The sequence below is a fragment of the Clytia hemisphaerica genome, unplaced genomic scaffold (genome assembly GCF_902728285.1).
Source record: "Clytia hemisphaerica strain Z4C2 unplaced genomic scaffold, Clytia hemisphaerica genome assembly, whole genome shotgun sequence".
NCBI classification, from domain to species: Eukaryota; Metazoa; Cnidaria; class Hydrozoa; order Leptothecata; family Clytiidae; genus Clytia; species Clytia hemisphaerica.
In genome coordinates this window covers 840424-860565 of record NW_027103319.1, presented here as the reverse complement: position 1 = coordinate 860565, position 20142 = coordinate 840424, and the positions used below count along the sequence as shown (strand labels likewise).

Sequence of the window (20142 nt, the reverse complement as noted above, 5' to 3'; positions counted from 1 at the left end):
TTCTAGCTGAAATATGCTTTCAGAACACATCGGAAAAAAAGGTCGCCTCGCCGACTGTTTTGGATATTATATACGGAATATATGATTGATATATGACTATGAACTGGTATCGTTGTAAAGTTGTTTATTCATTCATGTGTGATAGGAATTTAACTATCAGTTTCATCAATATTATTTCATACTTCTCTGTTCAATCAAATTATGTTACATAGCTTTCTAGGGTTACCTAGACAACAAGAACACATTAGATGAACTTAATTATACACACAGGGGTGTGTTCGCCAGAACACATCGGAAAAAAAAGGTCACCGGCTGCTTTTGGACTGTTTTTGAGAGTATTTCAGCGCTTTTGAAGAATTTTGAGTTTCATTTTCGTATTCTACATGAAAAATTGGATAAAAGTGGAAAGTTTCATCGAAATTGGATAAACTTGATTTTTTGGTCATTTTTTGCTTCAATAGCCCAGATTTGGACCCAAAACCCCCCTTTTTGAGGGTATTTCAGGACTTTTGAAGAATTTTGAGTTTCATATTCGTATTCTACATGAAAAATTGGATAAAAGTGGAAAGTTTCATTGAAATTGAAGAAATTTGATTTTTGGGTCATTTTTTGCCCCAAAAGCCCAGAATTGGGCCCAAAACCCCCAATTTTACCCCCTATAAGACCCAAATACACAAAAAAACAATATTGTCATTCAATTCTACACCATTTAATTGTGTTATATTCGTAATTTCATTAGAATTGGACGACATCGACTTTTTTTGGATTTTTGCCCTGGGGACACTCATCGGGGACGCAAAGTCTTAAAGGGTTTAAGGCACATACCCGTACCCTCAATTTGCATAAGTTTTTTGATTCTTCGCACTAAGATTTCTAAAAAAGTGGTCCAGCAACCTGACTATTGTCAGTAAAGCATATATAAAGAGGTTTCAATTTTTTGACACTGTTAATAAAATTCTAGGATTTCATTTGTTTTTTAACAACATAGTACATAACTTTAACATGATAATAAAGATACAAACAAATGGCTAGTGTTTATAATTTATAATGACATTATTTGACAAAGACAATTTTTGATAATTTAGTGCCTTGTTTTTTATCAGAATTACAACTGTCTGGTCTTACATAATATCTGCATATATTTCATATTTTTAGCGATGAAGTTATTCTAAATTGTGAAAATGTCTGATCATTCCAAAAAAACTTTATGCTGAAATTACCTAAGGGCCATCTGTGCTGTATGTTCTTTAATTTTTTGATCACAACAAAATCTGGACAAACTTCAGTTATAGTCTGAATTTTTACTTTTTTAAGCAGAAATTAACCCCCAGAATACAAGATTCAAGCTCAAACTTTTTGATTCGATTATTTTTACTTATACTTACTATTTGATATAGCTACCAGCTATTATTGTAAATAAGTTGTTGATTTTTGGAGATAAATCATAAAGAAATCTGTTCTTCTAGAATGATACAGCACCTATCAAAAGCCCTAACATTATTCTACCTCTAGTTTAAAAACTCTCATTTTCAACTATTCTTTTTATAATGAGTCATTTAATAGTAAAAATTTCGAAGTGTTAACTATTTAAATCAAATTAAGGAGTAACCGTTAATAAGGTATAGTATTCAGAATAAGGGCTTGTGTATTTTAAAACCCACAGTAGAATGTAAAATTAGCAAATTATAAGCTGTTTAAAATGGTGACAACAGTAGTCTATGCTCGCTTACCCAAGCCCCACTGATGAGCCCTTGGAAGGACAAAACACGTGTCTGCGGATAGATAAAGTATAAGTTATTTAAAGATGACGTGATATTATTTCAATTAAAGATTCCTTCATGATTTAGATTTTAAAAGAGAAAAGAAAAGAGTTCAAAACAAAAAAGTGATTGGAGATAATGTCCATCTTGAAAGGAGGAGAGGATGATGGTTACAATGCAGCTTTTTTGGGTGCTGATTTGGAGTTAGATAGTACTCGCAGAAGAGAGGTAAGCTCTTGGTTGTTTTCCCTTAGATTCCTTATTCCCTCTTCAAAGTTTTTCTGCAACTTGGGATATACATTATATACTTCTGGCATATATACAACTGTGTTTTTTATGTTCACCTATAATTTTTGACACAAATATACATTGACTTTTACGTTCACATATATACTTCTGGATATACCATATATATTTTTGACCTAAAATTGTTTGGTTAAATGATAAGGGGAATGTTTTAAAGGCGTACCTTCTCTTAGAACTGCACTGAATATCCTATATTTTACTGATTTGATAAATCTTTCCACTATCTGATGGTTTTCTGGTTTAAAACCTTATTTCTTCCCTCGATTTCTAAAAATGATTTGACTTAGATATTAATTATTCCTTTTTCCTTGTAGGTATCATTATATCGTCATAACGAATTGGTGTTGACAGTTGAGCATGGTGTTACACTGGGATTTTTAAAACTGATGTATTCATCAGATCCTAAGTTTCCAGGCATGTTACAAGGTGTCAAGAGTCGTTCAACTTCCAATCAATCACCAGTGACGTCAGTTCTGTTGAACGATGAAAGAGTCCTCGACCAAGATGAATATGAACTCATTGTATTAGGTATGTACTGGATGTGTTTAAAAAAACGCCCCTATTTTTCATTTTCTGATGCACGTTTTTCTATTTAGTCGAACTGCTTGAATTTTTTTGTGAATATTTCATCTCCAAACTTTTCTCGAAGTTTGACAGTCTTACCTCAAACGAACTTTGAAGTTATTAAACATTCCCTTAAGAACACTATTTTTTGCATTGTTCATTGTTCACAGAATCAGTTTAATTGACGTCAAAAAAGGCGTATAAAATTTACAGAATATGTGTTGGGTTGGCATTTAGTCTAGGAAAACGAGTTATCCTCAATTTGAGTGACATATTATTAGCTCCAACGGAAATTAATGATCGTTATTCTTTAGTCTTGAAGTCGTATGAGAAGCGAAGAAAGTTCGCTCAATTTAATTTATGATACCTTTGATTTTTAGATCACAGTGGTAATCTTTCGTGGACTCGTACTTTCCAACTAAATCTTTTTTTGGACCTACCCCGGTGGAGGTCCTATAAATTAACCTCTGTTCGTCCGTCCGTCCGTTCGTTCGTTCGTTCGTTCGTTACCAACTTTTCTCGAGATTGGCTCATTAGTTTTTTCTGATTTTTTGCACAAAGATGTGTAACTATAAACTCTCGAATGTGACGGAGCCCGATTTTCGAAAAAAAAAATTTTTGGGCAAATTTGGGCCAAAAAACGGCTAAAAAATGGGTTTTTTGGACTTTGTGAAAAATTGGATCATTAATTTTTTCTGATTTTTTGCATGAAAGTAGGGTACCATCATAGGTAAAAGATGGCTCAAGCAGATTTTCGCCAAAAAATTTTGTTGGCTCAAAAAACGCATGTTTATCTATAAGAATCACTATTAATAAGCATACATCAATGTTCTTAGTCAAATTACTATTTTTTTTTATGAGATATATGTTTTTTTGCTCATGAGGGCTTACTTTTGAAGAATATGTGTGTTTAGACAGGAAATTTTGGTTGTTTGGCGTGTTTTTATGGAAAAACTGGCCAAATTCGATATTTTTTTATAAGCACATTATCAATTACTTAGGTATTAGCTTTTCTCGAGATTGGCTCTTTCATTCTTTATGATTTTTTGCACAAAGATGCATAACTATAAAACCTCGAATGTGACGGAGCCCGATTTTCGAAAAAAAATGTCTTTGGGCAAATTTGGGCCAAAAAACGGCTAAAAAACGGGTTTTTTGGACTTTGTGAAAAATTGGAATATTAATTTTTTTAAATCTTTTGCATGAAAGTAGGGTACCATCATAAGTAAAACATGGCTCAAGCAGGATTTTGCAAAAAAAATTTGTTGGCTAAAAAAAACGCATGTTTATCTATAAGAATCACTATTAATAAGCATACATCAATGTTCTTAGTCAAATTACTCAATTTTTTTTATGAGATAGATGTTTTTTTTGCGGTCATGAGGGCTTACTTTTGAAGAATATGTGTGTTTAGACATGAAATTTTGGTTGCTTGGCGTGTTTTTATAGAAAAACTGGCCAAATACGATATTTTTTATAAGCACATTATCAATTACTTAGGTATTAGCTTTTCTCGAGATTGGCTCTTTCATTCTTTATGATTTTTTGCACAAAGATGCATAACTATAAACCCTCGAATGTGACGGAGCCCGATTTTTGAAAAAAAATTTTGGGGGTAAATTTCAGCTAAAAAACGGCTTTTTTGCATGAAAGTAGGTAAAAGATGGCTCAAGCAGATTTTTATAAAAAAAGAATTTTTCAGCTCAAAAAACGCATCTTTATCTATAAGAATCACTATTAATAAGCATACATTAATGTTCTTAGTCAAATTACTCAATTTTTTGACGAGATGGATGTTTTTTTTTGCTCACAAAGTCTTGAATATGAAAGAGTATTTCAAGAGCATGAAATCTTGGTTTCTAAAAGTTTTTTTTATAAGAAACAAACGACTAATTTTAATAGAACGTCAATATTCGTGTTCTGAATGATTGTTTAATGGTCACGTCACGTAGATATCAATTATAAATATGTTAAATGCACAACCAGGTAGGTCCATAAAAGTATCACTTGTTCATCCTCTTCTATAGTATATCGTTTAGAGTAATTTCCAATGTCCCACCTTTTCATTATAATGAATTACAGTACTATATAATAGTACTATTATTAATATTCAACTCCAATGTGAGTGACATTAAGGTAAATTAATAAAGTCATACAGTTTTTGAGCTGTTAGCAAAACTTTATGATACTTTTGATTTTTAGATCACAGTGGTAATGAAGCTATGCTTCAACAAAATCTAGCCCCACTACCACCACCATCACCGGCTAGTATTGCTGCTCTCCCATCGGCTGAACAATGTTCTGTCTCCATCAGTAGCACCACACAACAACAGCAACCACAGCAACAACCACGACGACAAACAACTAGTGTACAGTCTACGAAGTCTGCCAACAAAAAGCAAGGTATCTTTTTTTTGCTTTTCTTTGCATACCACATTTTCCATTACTCAGGTATTTTATGCTGGTAAAAAGAGTGCGGAAATTCATTAACGACGGTTGGGTTTTTGAAAATCATCATGACTAAAATTTTGTTATACGGTTATTACTAATTACCCCATGGCTAGGATCATATCTTGTTAAAAACAAATATTTTTAAAAGAATTTAAGGGGCAACGTTTTGTGCGTTAGCGGTTCTCCAATTTTGACTTTGATAATTTGAAAAGAGACTTATTTCACATGGAAATGATACGATAATTACTAGAATTCTTTACTTTTTTTTGAATGTTAAAAAAAAATTATCAAAGTTTCACAGCTAAATGCAATTTTAAAACAATTTTTCAGGAGAATTTGTTTGTGAGTATTGTCACCTACCGTTTGTTTCGAAAGCCAAGTTCTTACGCCATCGCCGCATACACACAGAGGAAAACCCTTACGAATGTGTCCATTGTCACCAGTCTTTTTCGCATCACGCGGACTTGCGCAACCACCGCAATGAGCACCACATGACGAACAAAGCCTTTAAATGTGACTTTTGTCCAAAGTCATTTTCCTCCAGAGCGGAACTGAAAGGTCATCTTTGGAGACACACAGGTACAGTTTGAATGACATTATTTTCTTTCACTAAAAACTTTTTCCAAGTGCTCTCGATGCATTTTTAACGCTATCGAGTAGTGCTACCATTAGGCCACCACTTTCAAACAAACTCAGATCAAAGATTTTGCTTGGACGGGATTTTGAAACTTTGTCCAGGATATATAAGTGTCAGTGGTTTACTTGCAGCCAATTTTCTTCTATGCAATTTCCTACGCATGGTTCTATAGGTATATCGTATTAAGTTTATGTTGTAAAAAATCTCACGTCATTTTTTTTTTGCAATAGGAGAGAAGAATGAAAAATGTCAGATTTGTGGGAAGGCGTTTGCAACCAAAGGAAACTTGAAGTTACACGTTGACAAGCATATTGGTAAGTTAAATCATCAGTCGTGCATGAAATGGGGAAAAGGGAAAAAGAAAACGAGGTCTATTGGAGCACTGGAGCTTCCAATAAAAGCACATTGAAATTACATCCTTCTTTTTCAAAAATTAAGGAGAAATCTTTTCTTACTGTAAACTTTTTAACACAAAGAACATCCATATTTCCACGTCAAACGATTACCTATGAATTATTTGATATTTTCGTAATGGAGAGTCTTTCGAGGAACCCTTTTAATTTAGACTGTCACTCTCCACTTTATCAACTTGTCCCAACATTCCAAATCACCAAAAACTTTTTCTGAATCGTATTATTAATATATTAATTTGACGGTTTCCGAAGTTCAAAGGAGGGGAAGGGGCGTGGTTACGTTACAAAAATACAAGAAAGTTAAAAAAACTGAAAGTTTAATAATGTGGACAACACCCCTCCAACCCCATCTTAAAAAGTCATCCCCACCTACAAAGGGCCAACTTACCTGGAATTTCGAATCGACACAACCCATGCACCTAGTTTTAAAAATCTCCACGTTATTTGTGCTAAACGGCGCTGCAATAGAATGAATTTGGTGCAATGTAAATTTCTAAGGAGTATGAATTAAAGGGAAACAAGAGGCCCAAGGGCATGAAGGCCCAGAGTCTAAAAACCAATAAACAGGGCTTTGTCATATCTAGTTTGTTTTCGCTTCCTTGAAGACCGGGTTTTAGTCCTTACTCGCACAAATTTCGCACGGTGGGATCGCAAAAATCATGCTTTGGAAAATTTAGAAGGGAACAGGTACAATAAATGAGAGTTAAATAACAATATCAATGTATTTATTTCTTTTAAACCGAGCAAACTCAAGGAATTCGAATTGGCTGAGTAAGCTGCAAGACGGGTTGAATTCGCTATGTAAATCTGAGCCGAGTAGATTCAAGTTTAGCCGAGTTTGCCGAGTAAATCCGTATAAGCTGAATAGATACAAGTTCGCTGATTTATACTATTGTTGCACTCAAGTTGATGATGATGCAATGATAACTAAAACAGGAAAAATTCAATATATTAAATGTATACATCTCAAGATCTTCAATTAGAAGGGGTGTGTTAAAATAAAACAACATTGATCTGTTGACGTGATTCTACTATGCAATTGAGCTCCCTACAAAGAATAATTACTTAATTTTATCACTGCCAAGGAGTTTCATTAATTATATAACATAAATATTTATTGCATCTCCTTTCTATGAAGCTTTTTCTCCCAGACCCCCCTCTTTTGCACTTTAAAGTCTCTTTTGAAGGGGTTCGGACTATGACTGACTAATCTTGGGGAAATAGACCAGGCCATGACTCGCTGTCGCACCACCTTTCAGTAGAAAAATTCTCTTAGTGTTTTTTATTCCCACTGATACGTAGGATTTAGAAATCCACAGGGTTGACGGGCCAAACAGGCCCAGTTTGGGTCCCACGGGGGTCCCACGGGGGTCCCCGGGCTGAAATGGTCATCAAGGGTCCCCCTTTACAAACGAAAATTTGAAGGTCTGAAATTCTCATATCTAATATGACCAACTGGTAGGGCTTGAAGAGTAGATGAAAAAAGTGGCCTCAGTACGCTCATAGTAAGGGTCAGGTATGTTTTTGGAAAAAGTGTGATTATTTAGAATTACTCAAGTGTTATCTTCAACTTCAATCTGAGAAAGTGACAACGAACTCACCTAAAATTGGGTACCAGTATTGATCTTCTGTTGCCTATGCCTTTAAGGTTGATTGAGCAGACCAGAACGCTGTAAAGAAAACAAAAAGAATATTAGTATCTGTCTGAAATTAAACCCTCTCCAGGGTGGTCATTTTTCCACTGATTACACCCAAGTCAGTTCTCGCCTAAGTTAAAACTTCTCCTGACTTGTTTTGTGCTTTTTTGGTTGCATCTGGGATTAAAACAAAGGTTCTTAAATTTCAGGGCAGACTCAAACCCACTACCCCTCCTGGGTTACTTTTTGAAAATGGTTTGGTGAGAGGGAATTCTGGGTTAAATGATATAATCTTTCTGGCCTCAGAGTACTGTTGCTCTATTACCACGTTCTTTTGAGAGAGTTGAGTTGTATTTCGAACCAGCCATTAAAACGACAATCATACCAATAAAATACCAGCAATACTGTAGACCTTTTGATTTTACAGCAACAATATAAAAAATCTTATGCATCCCCTATTTTGTATCCATGCGATAGATAAGAAAATTTAAACCACTATTGGGGCTGTCCACATGGTGTTTGTGCACTGAAAATGTCAAAAATTGGGTACTCCTGCCCCTGTTCCAAAGCGTATGCAAATGTCTGCCATTCCAGTCTGTAAATGGGGGGGGGGGGTGGACGACATTTCTAAGACATTTTCTGAAAAATGAGAAAAACATGAATGCCTCCTCTAAAAAAGTGTAATTTACAAACGTATTTAATTTTAAGAAGGAACCAGACCTATGTGCCAGTATGGATTTTGTGTAACTAACGTCAAAGATCTTCGGCGTACAACTGAAACGTTTTAGGCGCATTGGCGTAAGGGTACTTACAAAGATTGTTTGATTTTCAGTTGGCGTAAAGTAATAATTCCAGCTCGGCGTGAATGACTCCATAATCCATCGATTTTTAGCTTTCATTTGGCTAAATTTGCATTCACTCGCTTACGCTCATGTAAATTTATTAATTATGTTGGCGCATGCGCCTCTTTTCCCATCGTGCACCCTTATTGAAAAATTGAATGTTGGTACAAAAGAAATTTTGCTTGGCGTGAGGCTTGCTGTACGGAAAAATATCTTCGGCGCAAGATTTCGTGGAATCCATACTGGCCTACGTGATCGATCCTATCGATCATCGGGATGGGTTGATGACAGATCGATATCTGATTGATGGATTACTTATCGATCCGGATAGGAGATTGATAGAGGATTCAGCCATAAAAAATCTTGAGTATTGATCCTTTGCTGATTATTTATTGAGCTAGTATAAGTAGTTCAATCGAGTATATCGATTGCAAAATCAATAGAGCTCAATCTTTAGAAAGAATTGATAAAATCAATATGATCGATAAAAGATCCATCGATGATAGATAAGTAATCCATCAATCACATCTAGATCTGTCATCGAGCTGTCCGATGATAGATCCTATTGAGCGCAGGGGTCTGGAAGGAAATTCCAAGGGCCAGGCCCAATTGATTGTTTGGTTCGTGTCCTAGAAGCTTTGAAAAATGGGTCGGTCGGTCGGTAGCTAGAACTGGAATATTTTTTTCATTTTCCCACCAAAAACGTCCATTTTTGAAATTCCTCAAGCAATTGCGCAATTCTAGAATCCAACCACGAATGTAAAGAAATAGCTTAAAGCCGGGATCCACAAAGGCACACGCACGATCGCAAGATAACTTCTAGTTGGAGATTAAGGCGTTTGCGGCGTGTGCTTAAAGGAATACAGCTGTGACTCTCTGCTTTCAAGGTGCTTGATATTTGTTTTTAAGTATGGGTTACACCGGGACATTTTCTATGCGCGAAGTGGTTGTTGTTTATAGAAGAATCAAAGCAGTCAGTTATAAAAAAAGAACCGCAGAGATGGTAGTTATCATGTGAAAAGGAGGTAAAATTATTTTGATTTTTCCGACTCAAAGTGAAACACTTTTTCTCAAAAATTTACAGTTGGTCGGGGGACACGAAGCAAACTATCAATTGGGCCTGGTCAAGGCCCTAATTTTTACGAAAAACTATGTCGTCCGCAGGGGTAAAGATGAAGAAGTTTAATAAAAAGGTCTAAGTGCGAAAAAGTTGAACATGTGCTTGTAAAGTTGGATGCATGTAAACAAACTTTTTTTGTTCCTCACTTTCATGTTTGTCTTCGAGTGAGGTAAATCTATTTTGACGGCCAGAAAAAACCAACATACCTTTCAAAAATTAATCCTTATTGTTCATGGTACTTGGAAGCAAGAGAGAAGTTGCCACAACACGAATGACAAAAAAAAATTAAACAGAAATTGTATACAAGCATCCTTCTTCTTTCTCGATAAGATTTTGAAAGGAAGTTTCGCAGAAATCCAACCACATTGTTGAGAGCTAGCCTGGGCATAGGCTGATTTGATTATAAATAACGAACATTGCGGTCTGAACGAAAATCTAAGTTCTAAATCAAACTGTTAGGTCTTTCCCGAACAAAAAATATAGCGCGAAGCTGTAGATCTCAATTATTGTTTTATTTATCTGTTCAAGCCTCTCCATTATAGCCAAACAGCCTGGATGGTTTTTTATTTTATGACGGAATGCGGCTAATAGCTTAGCGTAACACACGAGCACGACTCTCTTGAAAGGCCCAGTACGCTAAAGCTCTGGGCCAAAAACCTGTTTTTCTCTCTAGTTTGTATGTGCATATTTTGAAATAAGGAAGAGAGATTGTACAAAACTAAGAAAAAAATATTTATGAAGACATATTATAAATTCATAATATCTATGAAAAAATTAGCGAGAACATCACCAAAAATCAGGATTTTTCATCAGTAGTGGCCTGGCTTAATTCTCTTGGTGGTGTAATTATGAAATTGGCGCCCCTGGTATTTTTGTCCTTATTTGCGCCCTCCACCATTATGTGAAAATATTAAACTGTAAGAGTAGTGACTGGTTGAAAGTAACGCCCGGAATCTCTGAGTTAGCAAACTTTTATTCATACGAAGGTGGTAGTAATGATAACTTGATATCTATTTTCTTGTCATTTCCTGGTCTTACTTTACTCTCCATTAAAGATCAATGGCTGAAAGAGGCCCCAAAAATTCGAAAGTTGGCAAGGATTCTTTGTAATTCTGGCGTAAGAAAGGTCAAACAGATTAAAAGATATTCTAAAAAGGAGAAAGTTAGTCAGCATAAGACCACAAAAACCTCAGCGAGCAGTTTCGATCAATCTCTCATTTTGGGGTTGAGCATCCTCTTTGACCCCTTGTGGATACAGGGGGATACACAACACTTCTCTTGCTTTGACTTTTCGCAACTCAATGTTGATAGTAGTTTAGAAAAAAATCGTAAAATAAAAGGAAGCGCCGCAGGCGAAAAAAAATTTATATTGCACTTATAGAAGTCGCTAAAAACGTGTCAAAGGGCGCCAAATCGCCCAACCAAACATCAAAAAAAATTTTGGCGCCCCTTTGAAAAGCTTTTTTGGCGCCCCTGTCAGGTCTTTCTGGGTGGTGCACTGCACACCCTGCACCCCCTGCCAGGCCGCCACTGTTTTTCATCTCGTTTCTTAGTGAGTTCCACTTTAATAATTTTCGAAAAATAGGAGCCTTTCAAGTGCTTTGATATTTTCGCTACTGCAGGAGCTTCGAAAGTTTAAAGTTACTGCGTAGAAAAAAAGCTGTTACTTCTATTTATTGGCTTTGAAAAATTCCTCAACTGAATAAAGTCACCCCGTTTACGAAGGGTCAGCCCAACCTGAAATCTTTCATAAATTTTCTTTTCTGTATATTGTTTTGTTCATTGAAAATACTCTGCTGGCGATTTACGTATTTAAAGTGAATCGCGTGACAAAAATTGTTGTTTTTTCTCAAAAGAATCTGTATTTTAGCTTTCCGTAAAATATTCATGGCATTATTTTTCGTTTGAGTTGTATAAATTATTGATTGGTCTGGATGAACGAACTGAAAATTGATACTTTGAATATTGATTACCATTGTCGGAAACAACAAATTTTTCTTACCATGATGCACTTTTTCCATTGTTCATATTATGATTATCATCAATTGATACTTTCTGATACACCCCCTTTGCTGTCCATTTCAAATCTTAAACTTATGCTGTATACACGTCAAAATTAAGATTTACTCTCTTCTCTAAAGCTATTCATTTATTAAGCAAATAATATATTTGACATTTTGAAATCTTATTAACGGAAATGGTTTGCTGACCAAAAAAAAAACGGTAAACACCCATTTTCGTTAGGTTTTTTTCATCAATTTTCGTGTACATATTTTTTATAAGCATACAAAAATTTGAAAACAGGCTCGGGTATGCTCAGGTTGAGGGTTTGACAAGGCTGAAAATGCTTATAGGCAAAATCATAGGTTCATGCATTTTTTGTAGGCTCAAGCTAATGCTTACCATACAGTATGCTCAAAAATTTTGCAATAAAGGCTTAGTTACTGTATGCTTATAAGTGCAATGTTTATTAAAAAAACGTTTTTTCGTTGCAGGTGTACTCAAGCACAAATGTCCATTCTGTCCACAATACTTCACTTCTCATTCGTCACTGGAAGCTCACATGGCCAAACACACCGGAATGAAAGCTTACAAATGTCGATACTGTTCGAAGAGTTATGCGCAAGCAGGCCAACTGACGTCACACGAGCGTATCCACACTGGAGAAAAACCGTTCGTGTAAGTACATGACTACATGTCATATATTTTTTCCTTTTTCTATTTTTTAATTATAGACCATGGATTTTGGAGATAGCAAGCCTCGTATTTAGTGAATAGAGATTTTGAAGTACTTTTACCGCCCAATATAATCTATCCAACTACCTTTCATTTAAAAGGGCAAACCGATCCCTTTTTAGGCCAGAGTCACTTTTTGTTTTCTGAATCTTCGACTCTTTGCCCTGGACAAACTTTCAGTTTTCAATAAGGACTTATTAGTCGGCTAATAACGGCAAATTCTCCATATATAGTTTCAAAAGAAGTTGAAAGTAAACGAATTTTCTAAAAGTGCCCTTTTTTTCTTTAGATGTCAAGTTTGCGGAAAAGGCTTCCGTTTAAATTCAACACGTTTAGCACACGAAAAGCGTCATAGCGGAGTACGCCCGCATATTTGCGACACATGTGGCCGCTCCTTTTCCATGCCGGACCATTTACGACGTCATTTGAAAACACACCAAGACAAGCTAGATCGATTGGTGCCATGTCCGTTTTGTAAGAAAAAGATTTTCTCAGGACGAAATATGCGAAAACATTTGGTTCGTCATCGAGAGTTGAACTTGACTGAGGAGCAAGCTAAAGCCATCGCTTCTTCCCTGAAACCAGATCGTGATTTAAATGAACGCGAGGCGGTCGATGATGATCAGCGCTCGCACGTATCGAACAGAAGCGTCCGCCAGATGATTCGTTGTATTGAATGTAACGAGGAAATAAAGTCGGTCCGCAAATTATTCGAACACATGGCTTCGGTACATTTTCAACGTGATTTGACAGTTGTTGAACGGAAAGAGATCAGACTTAAGCATGGATTGCAGAAACTACACCATTGTCCATTTTGCTCAGCTTTTTTCATCGATTACCGTGTTTTGCGATCGCACGTACTCGCTGAACACCCTCAACGTGCTGAAGCGATCGGTTTCAGCAATAGGAATTCAGAGGCGGTGAACGCTAACGCCACTTACAAATGTCCCAACTGTTCCATGTTCTTTCACCTTAAAGGCGCTTTAGATCAACATATTATCAAAGAGCACTTAACGACCGTCATTGAGGACGATTCGAAGAGTGAAACAGCGCCACAATTTCGATGTTGGTACTGCAGATTGACTTTTCCTTCACCGGAAGAAGTCGTAAGCCACATGACGTCACAACACGAGACTCTTGACGTCATCAGTAAGCGTGTCGAGAAAATGACGGGTGAAAATGACGTCACTTCGTCTGGTTTATGGACCTGTTCACACTGTCCGATGAGTTTGAAATCACACGAGGAATACGTAGAACACGTGGCGATGCATTCTATAGAGACTGGAACCGAGCCAGGAAATTCCACACTGAAAACAACAAAAGTGAATTCTTCAACAGACGAAGCGAGTAAATATTTGAACCCGATGCGAATCGAAGTCAACCCTGAAAATAGCGACCATCATAATCAAGTTGATAAGTATCTGACGACGTCATCTATTGCGTCGCCATCCGTTGCTATGCAACTGCTGACTGCCAAAGATGTAATGACGTCATCAACAAAAACACACACGGTAACCTCAATTATTGTTACAGACCCGTCCATTGTAACGTCGAATGAAGAAATGTATCTCACAACGTCCAGTCTTTCTGCCACGGTGGCCGATGTTGATCTTGCGTCTTCCGATTTAACGCAAGTCGATTTTCTACGGTTAACAAATTCCTCGACAGATCTTATCAAAATCGGGGATGCAGCAGAGAAAAGTGAAAGATTTCAAAACCTCATCAAAAAGAATATTACTTTGATTAACACTGATGCTGAGAGGAATTCTCACGGTACCGATTTGTTGGAGAATGCCAAAAAATCAGTCGCTCGAAACGTAAAAAAGGCCGCCAAAAACAAAAATAACCCAGCCGCCATCTTGGTTTCACCTTTGGGTGAGCATCCCATCGAAGCTTGCAAACAATGTTCTGCGATTTTCAAAACTAAACTTGACCTTCAGTTACACGTTAAACGAAGCCACGCCGATGATATACCTTCCGTCACTGGCACTTCGGCGTCGATCGCCACACCCACGCCCTCGTCACCTTTTCGTTGCTGGTTTTGCAAGACAACATTCGAAAGCCCAGAAGAGGTTGTGGTTCACATGACTAATGAACATGATAATATCGATAACTTGAGTCGTAGAGTTGAGATGAGTGAACAAATACCGCACACCGCCACCTTGAGCGCATCGTCGAGTAAACTGAATGAAGAGATTAAAAACACATTAAAACTGAAGCATCTTAAACGGTCAGCCGATGCTTCTTTATCAGCCGTCGACGGACAGAGTTGCCCTAAGTGTCCAAAAAAGCTTGGCAGTAAAGAAGCTTTTGAACTGCATCTGATGGTTCACGAAGCCATTGACCAGATCGAACATCCACCGAACGTTGCTTTGTTGAACAGACAAAAGAGCCTGGACCGAACAAGCACCGGAGCGCATGCGCAGTTGTACGAAGTATCGTTATCAGGTAAGGGTTATTTTATGTACCTTTTTCCTTAAAAATGTTTTGTTACGTACCTAAGAATGATACAAAATTCTCTTTTTGACTTTTGAGTAGGGGTCGGAAACACTATGTCAGTTATCAACGAAGTGGTCTAGCTTAGGTAGTTGCTGAGTTTAAACTTCATTTCTTTCTCTATTTCCAGCGGAGCCGATCTCGATGGAAGAAAGTGCATCGCCCAGCTTCCCAATCAAAGAGTCTACAAGCACACACAAATCCATAGCAACTAGTACCAAACAACTATCAATAATCGATCCCTCAACATCCAAAGTTGACACCAAAACTGTTACTACTGTTGCCAACGCATCAAAGAATCCTGCAGCAACTAGAAATAAAAAGTCCAAAACGAAAGCGAAAGTTGTGTCAGCTTCTTCAATCTCAAAGAAATCAATAACAACAGCTTCTAGTACACGTAACAAGACAAATGTAGCCGTTGATATTGACAACGTGAACATGTGCACGCATTGCTCACGTGTGTTTTGCGGACGTAAAGCGTTATACGTGCACACGTTAAAAATGCACGGCAAGGAGTATCTACAAAAACGGACACCGCCTGTTAAGCAGTCAGCCTTCACTTGTTGGTTCTGTTCCACTAATTTTAGCAGTCCGGAACTTGTTGTTGAGCACATGACCGAAGCTCATGAGAATCTGGACAACCTAAGCAAGCGTGTTGAAAGACAAAATTTGAGTATTTCTGATAGCTCAAGTGTCAAAGGACCAGACGCGCCTGTAAACTTACCGCGTTTTATACCCATTGCACCTCAAAAACAGGTCGTGCCAGTCTCGGCCTTACGCACTTCCCCATCGTCTGGTGCTCCAATCACTTGTACACCCAGGGTCGATGGGAATCAACAACCACCACCGGGTTTCAAAGTCTCGTATGCTTTAGCCTATGTACCTGTGTTTGTACCTGAGAAACATGATGATGCGGCTAGTGATAACGATGATCGTCCTAAGAAAAATTAAAGAAAGGGATGAATAGTGATTTGAATTAAGATTTATAACATAACATAAATATACTTTCAGCAATACGGTTGGATGGAACTTGAAATCTATCATAATGATATTTAATTTTCAGTGAGCAATGATATCGATATTTGTGTCGACCTTCTTTGGACTTTAGTGTATGTCTTCTAAGGTAATGCTTAGCATTTGGTAATTTGGTGTTCGATTTTGGTTTTTATTCGGTTTTTACTTGCGTTTCAACCCAGGGGGTCAGTACTAAGGGAGTGGTCAGAAAGTATCTACTAGAAGGGGGGGTGGAGGATTCTAGGGGGGTGGTTCCAAAACTTTTTCGAGGGTTTAGGGGGGGGGGTCTCAAATTTTTTTTGAGGGTTTAGGGGGGGTTCCAAATCTTTTGGGCAACTCAAGAGAAAATGTAGGAAGTTTAATTTCATAGTTTTACGTTTCAAGATTTCAAAAATTTTTCGGCCTGACGGCCGACAACTCAGAATTTATTTTATTTAATATATGTACATGTCATACTAACATTATTTGGGCATCATCGCCTTGCCCTTTTGGTTTGTAGCATTGAGCTAAATGAGGGAAGTAGATTAGTGGCTTTCACAGCCCATCAGAGTGGTTTGAAAAAGTACTTTTTAGAAAGAAATTTGTCAAAACAAAGTGTCTATTAGCTAAAATGGTGGTGAAAAACATCGACATTTTCTCCCGTCGGCGCCAACCATGGTTGTGCCTCCTTAGTCTCTACTAATATCTTTTAAATTATATACACAGAGCTTTGACAGACCCTGGAAAACCTGAAAATATAGGTTTATAGGGAAATTTCAAACTCAGAGAATTTTATTTTTCAGACTCCTTTTAACAACAGAATAGCTTGTATTTTAGGGTCTCGAGTACCTGATCTTCAAAATTTTCTCTTTTTGAGTAATTGAGTAATGCCTCTGTAATGTAGGGAGATTATGTATCAGGGAAAATAAGCCGTAATTTTCTCCCAAAACTTTGAGAAACTCAGAGAAAATAACTCGTTGATTCTTATTTTAACCCTGGACTATTCCTATAGGAGATCTACCATTTTGATTGACGTTTACACCACGGGTTTTTTTCTTTTGTTTACTTCAGAGAAATTCCGTCGTAACCATGGAAATCGACGGAAAACCCGTGGTGTAAACGTCAATCAAAATGGTAGATCTCCTAAAGGACTATACTCAACTTTACAGGGCTAAACTATCTCCCTTACCTAATTTTGACATAAAAAACTGTCATACAAACAAATAATACTCTTTGTACCGCATCTGTATGAATTCTTTTTTTGCGTAAAAATTTTTCTAGTGGGGGGGGGGGTGCGAAAAAATATTGGGCCTTATGAGGGGGGGTTCGAAATTTTTTTCCAGGCTAGGGGAGGGGGTGCGAAAGTATTTTGGGATTTTTCAAAATATCCTCCACTCCCCCCTAGTAGATACTTTCTGACCACTCCCTAAAATCTCAGACTTGGTATGTGCGGTATATGCGGTATGTATACTAAAACGGTTTTCCAGAATTTTTTGTACTAAAAGTTTTTGTTTTTGGGGACATTTTGAAACAGAGACAACCCAATTTGTTCTTTAAGGACACATTTTGTCTTCTCGGGACCATTTTTCTCAAAGTGCTAATTTTTGCAACATAATATTCATTTTTTGCAAACATTAAAGACATTTGACTGAATACAAAAATAAATGAAATTAAAATTTTCTTTAAATGAGAAAATTTTAAACTTTCTTTCGAATAATTACGAAAAATGATTACCTTTGATGTGTTTCAGCAAATTCTCTGCTCACTCAACCCGTGGGGTCCGGTGTTTGACCATTTCAACAATTGAATTCGAGTCAGCCATCCTGTAAGGGAGATAGACAGGGAGCAGTGGCTGGTCGGGAACATCTTGGAGAAATTGATCAAGTTGTTTTTTGAAGGAATTTTTAGAACATTTGGTCATGTCACGTATTTTTCTTGGTAACACATTGAATAGTCTTGGGCCGGTGTCTGAAAGGCAGCTCTTCCAAATGTTCTTGTTCGTTGTATTCACTGGTTTGAGGTGGCATTTTCTTCCCAGGCGTTTGTTTGTATATGAATAAATACCGCCTTCCCCTTCACCATAGTTAAAATTGGGCACCAGTTGTTCGATTATACACCATGCATATATAATTTGGTATCTTTCGCGTCTTCTCTCGAGACTGTACATATTGAGGTGTTTGAGCTTCTCCCAATAATTCAAATTGGGTGGAAGTTGGATCCCTTTTATAAAGGATTTTTGCAGATACTCCAGTTCTTGCATCAGGGATCGTTTTGTAGGAGACATTAACTGGGAGCAGTATTCCAGATGTTGAAGTACCAATGTCTTCCAAAGAGTGATCATTACTGATTTATCTCTGGACTTGAAGGTTCTGTATATCCAGGCACTTATACCCTTGACTCTGTCAGTGATCGTTTGAATGTGCATTTCATATGACAGGTTGTTTGAGATCATCTTGAAGCAGACTCACATCTGCAGCGCAAGATATTGCCTTCATAAGTCTTGTGTCGTCAGCAAAAGATGAGTGGATGGAATGTTTAATCTTTTCGTTGATGTCACTCCTTAGATGAGTTGAAGAAAACTGTAAAACTTTTTTCTAGTAACAAATCTTCTGGCTTAGACAACATTCCAACTATTTTATGGAAAGATCCTACCTTTTTGACACTTCTCCTCGAATTCTGTAACCACACCTTCGAATACCATTCTCCTCCATCAGCTTGGCTCACAGGGGGTATCATCCCTGTGCCAAAGAAAGGTGATCTCACCCTTGCTTCAAACTATAGGGGTATCACATTAATGCCAATCGCTTCAAAAATCTATAACAAACTGATCCTGAATCGTATAGTTCCATATCTTGATCCTTTGTTGCGAAAAAATCAAAATGGTTTCAGGAAAGGTAGAGGTACTCTTTCGCAAATACTTTCAATTCGGCGTATCCTTGAGGAAATGCGTAAATTAGACAAAGAAGTTATTCTCTGTTTCGTTGATTTTAAAAAGGCTTTTGATTCTATTAACAGAGAAAAAATGTTTGAAATCCTTAAACTCTATGACATTCCTGACAAAATTATTCTTGCCATCAGGGCGCTCTACACCTCTTACCAAGGCAAAAGTTATCTCTCCTGACGGGGACACTGAAATGTTTGACATCCATGCTGGTGTTCTTCAAGGAGACACCCTTGCACCCTTTCTTTTTATTCTAGTTTTAGACTACGTTCTTCGTATTTCTGTTGATCCTTTAAACTACAAGGGTATCCAACTTACAGCCCAAAAAAGTAGTAGAAGAAATCCCGCCACTTTTCTCACCGATCTAGACTTTGCCGATGATCTCGCCCTTGTCTCTGAGACCATTCAGTTCGCAGAACACCTTCTCCACTCTCTCGAGAATGCCGCTAGTCAGGTCGGCCTTTTTTGTAACGAGGGAAAAACTGAATTTCTGTGCACTTCTGACTCCGTCCGTACTCTGAAATCGCTGAACAGTGTCAATATCAAAAGAGTAAATGACTTTAAATACCTTGGCTCGCACATTAATGATTCTGAACAAGACTTTAATATTAGAAAATGTCTCGCGTGGAGGGCCTGCAACAAACTAAACAAAATTTGGAAGTCTAATCTAGATAATAAGATTAAGGTACAAACCTTCAAAACCTTAATCGAGCCTTTTCTCCTTTATGGGTCGGAGACCTGGACAATGACGAGAGCCATGGAAAAAAGTATAGACGGGTGTTACACAAACCTCCTCAAAAAGGTTCAAAATTTAAACTGGGCGAACCATCCGAACCTCAATCAAATATACAATAATCTACCACGCATCTCGCGTATACTCACCAATAGAAGACTTCAGTTCGCAGGCCACTGTTTTCGAGCAAAAGAAGAATTAATATCCAGACTTCTTTTCTGGCCACCAACGGGTCTAGTAAGACTAAGGAAGTTAACCTTCCTGGATACTCTGAAGAGGGAAACAGGTCTCGAGATTGAGGAAATAAAGACAGTCATGCAAGATCGGGTATTGTGGAAGGAAGGCTACGCAAATTTTCCGACGTAAGTCGAAAGATGATGATGATGATGATGATGTCACTAATCATTACCAGAAACAAGAGGGGGCCCAGAACTGAGCCTTGTGGAACTCCGCTTCATCTGACAGGAACGTGTTTATGGAAACTTTTTGGTATCTCTCAGTAAGGAAGGATTG

At 37.3% G+C, this 20142-nt stretch overlaps 1 protein-coding gene and 1 long non-coding RNA gene across 2 annotated transcripts; one reads left to right on the top strand and one right to left on the bottom strand.

The window, feature by feature from the left end:
- Positions 1 to 1827: 1827 nt before the first annotated feature.
- On the top strand, positions 1828 to 16100 carry LOC136814697 (uncharacterized). The gene is made up of 8 exons (XM_067071114.1): positions 1828 to 1988; positions 2381 to 2594; positions 4833 to 5033; positions 5412 to 5660; positions 5949 to 6032; positions 12226 to 12409; positions 12756 to 14914; positions 15093 to 16100. Exons 1-8 carry the CDS (start codon positions 1899 to 1901, stop codon positions 15911 to 15913), a joined length of 4002 nt encoding a protein of 1333 aa, XP_066927215.1. The 5' UTR covers positions 1828 to 1898; the 3' UTR covers positions 15914 to 16100.
- On the bottom strand, positions 6653 to 8974 carry LOC136814318 (uncharacterized). Its single transcript, XR_010847622.1, has 3 exons — positions 8581 to 8974; positions 7733 to 7801; positions 6653 to 7058 (listed from the first exon to the last, which is right to left on the bottom strand). It is a non-coding gene; the product is annotated as an uncharacterized lncRNA (long non-coding RNA).
- Positions 16101 to 20142: the final 4042 nt, after the last annotated feature.

Coding starts and splice junctions, on each gene's coding strand:
- LOC136814697 (XM_067071114.1), top strand. CDS start 1,899: ATGTCCATCTTGAAAGGAGGAGAGGATGATGGTTACAATGCAGCTTTT. Junction 5,661..5,948: donor TCATCTTTGGAGACACACAG/GTACAGTTTGAA, acceptor TTTTTGCAATAG/GAGAGAAGAATGAAAAATGT. Junction 14,915..15,092: donor GTACGAAGTATCGTTATCAG/GTAAGGGTTATT, acceptor CTCTATTTCCAG/CGGAGCCGATCTCGATGGAA.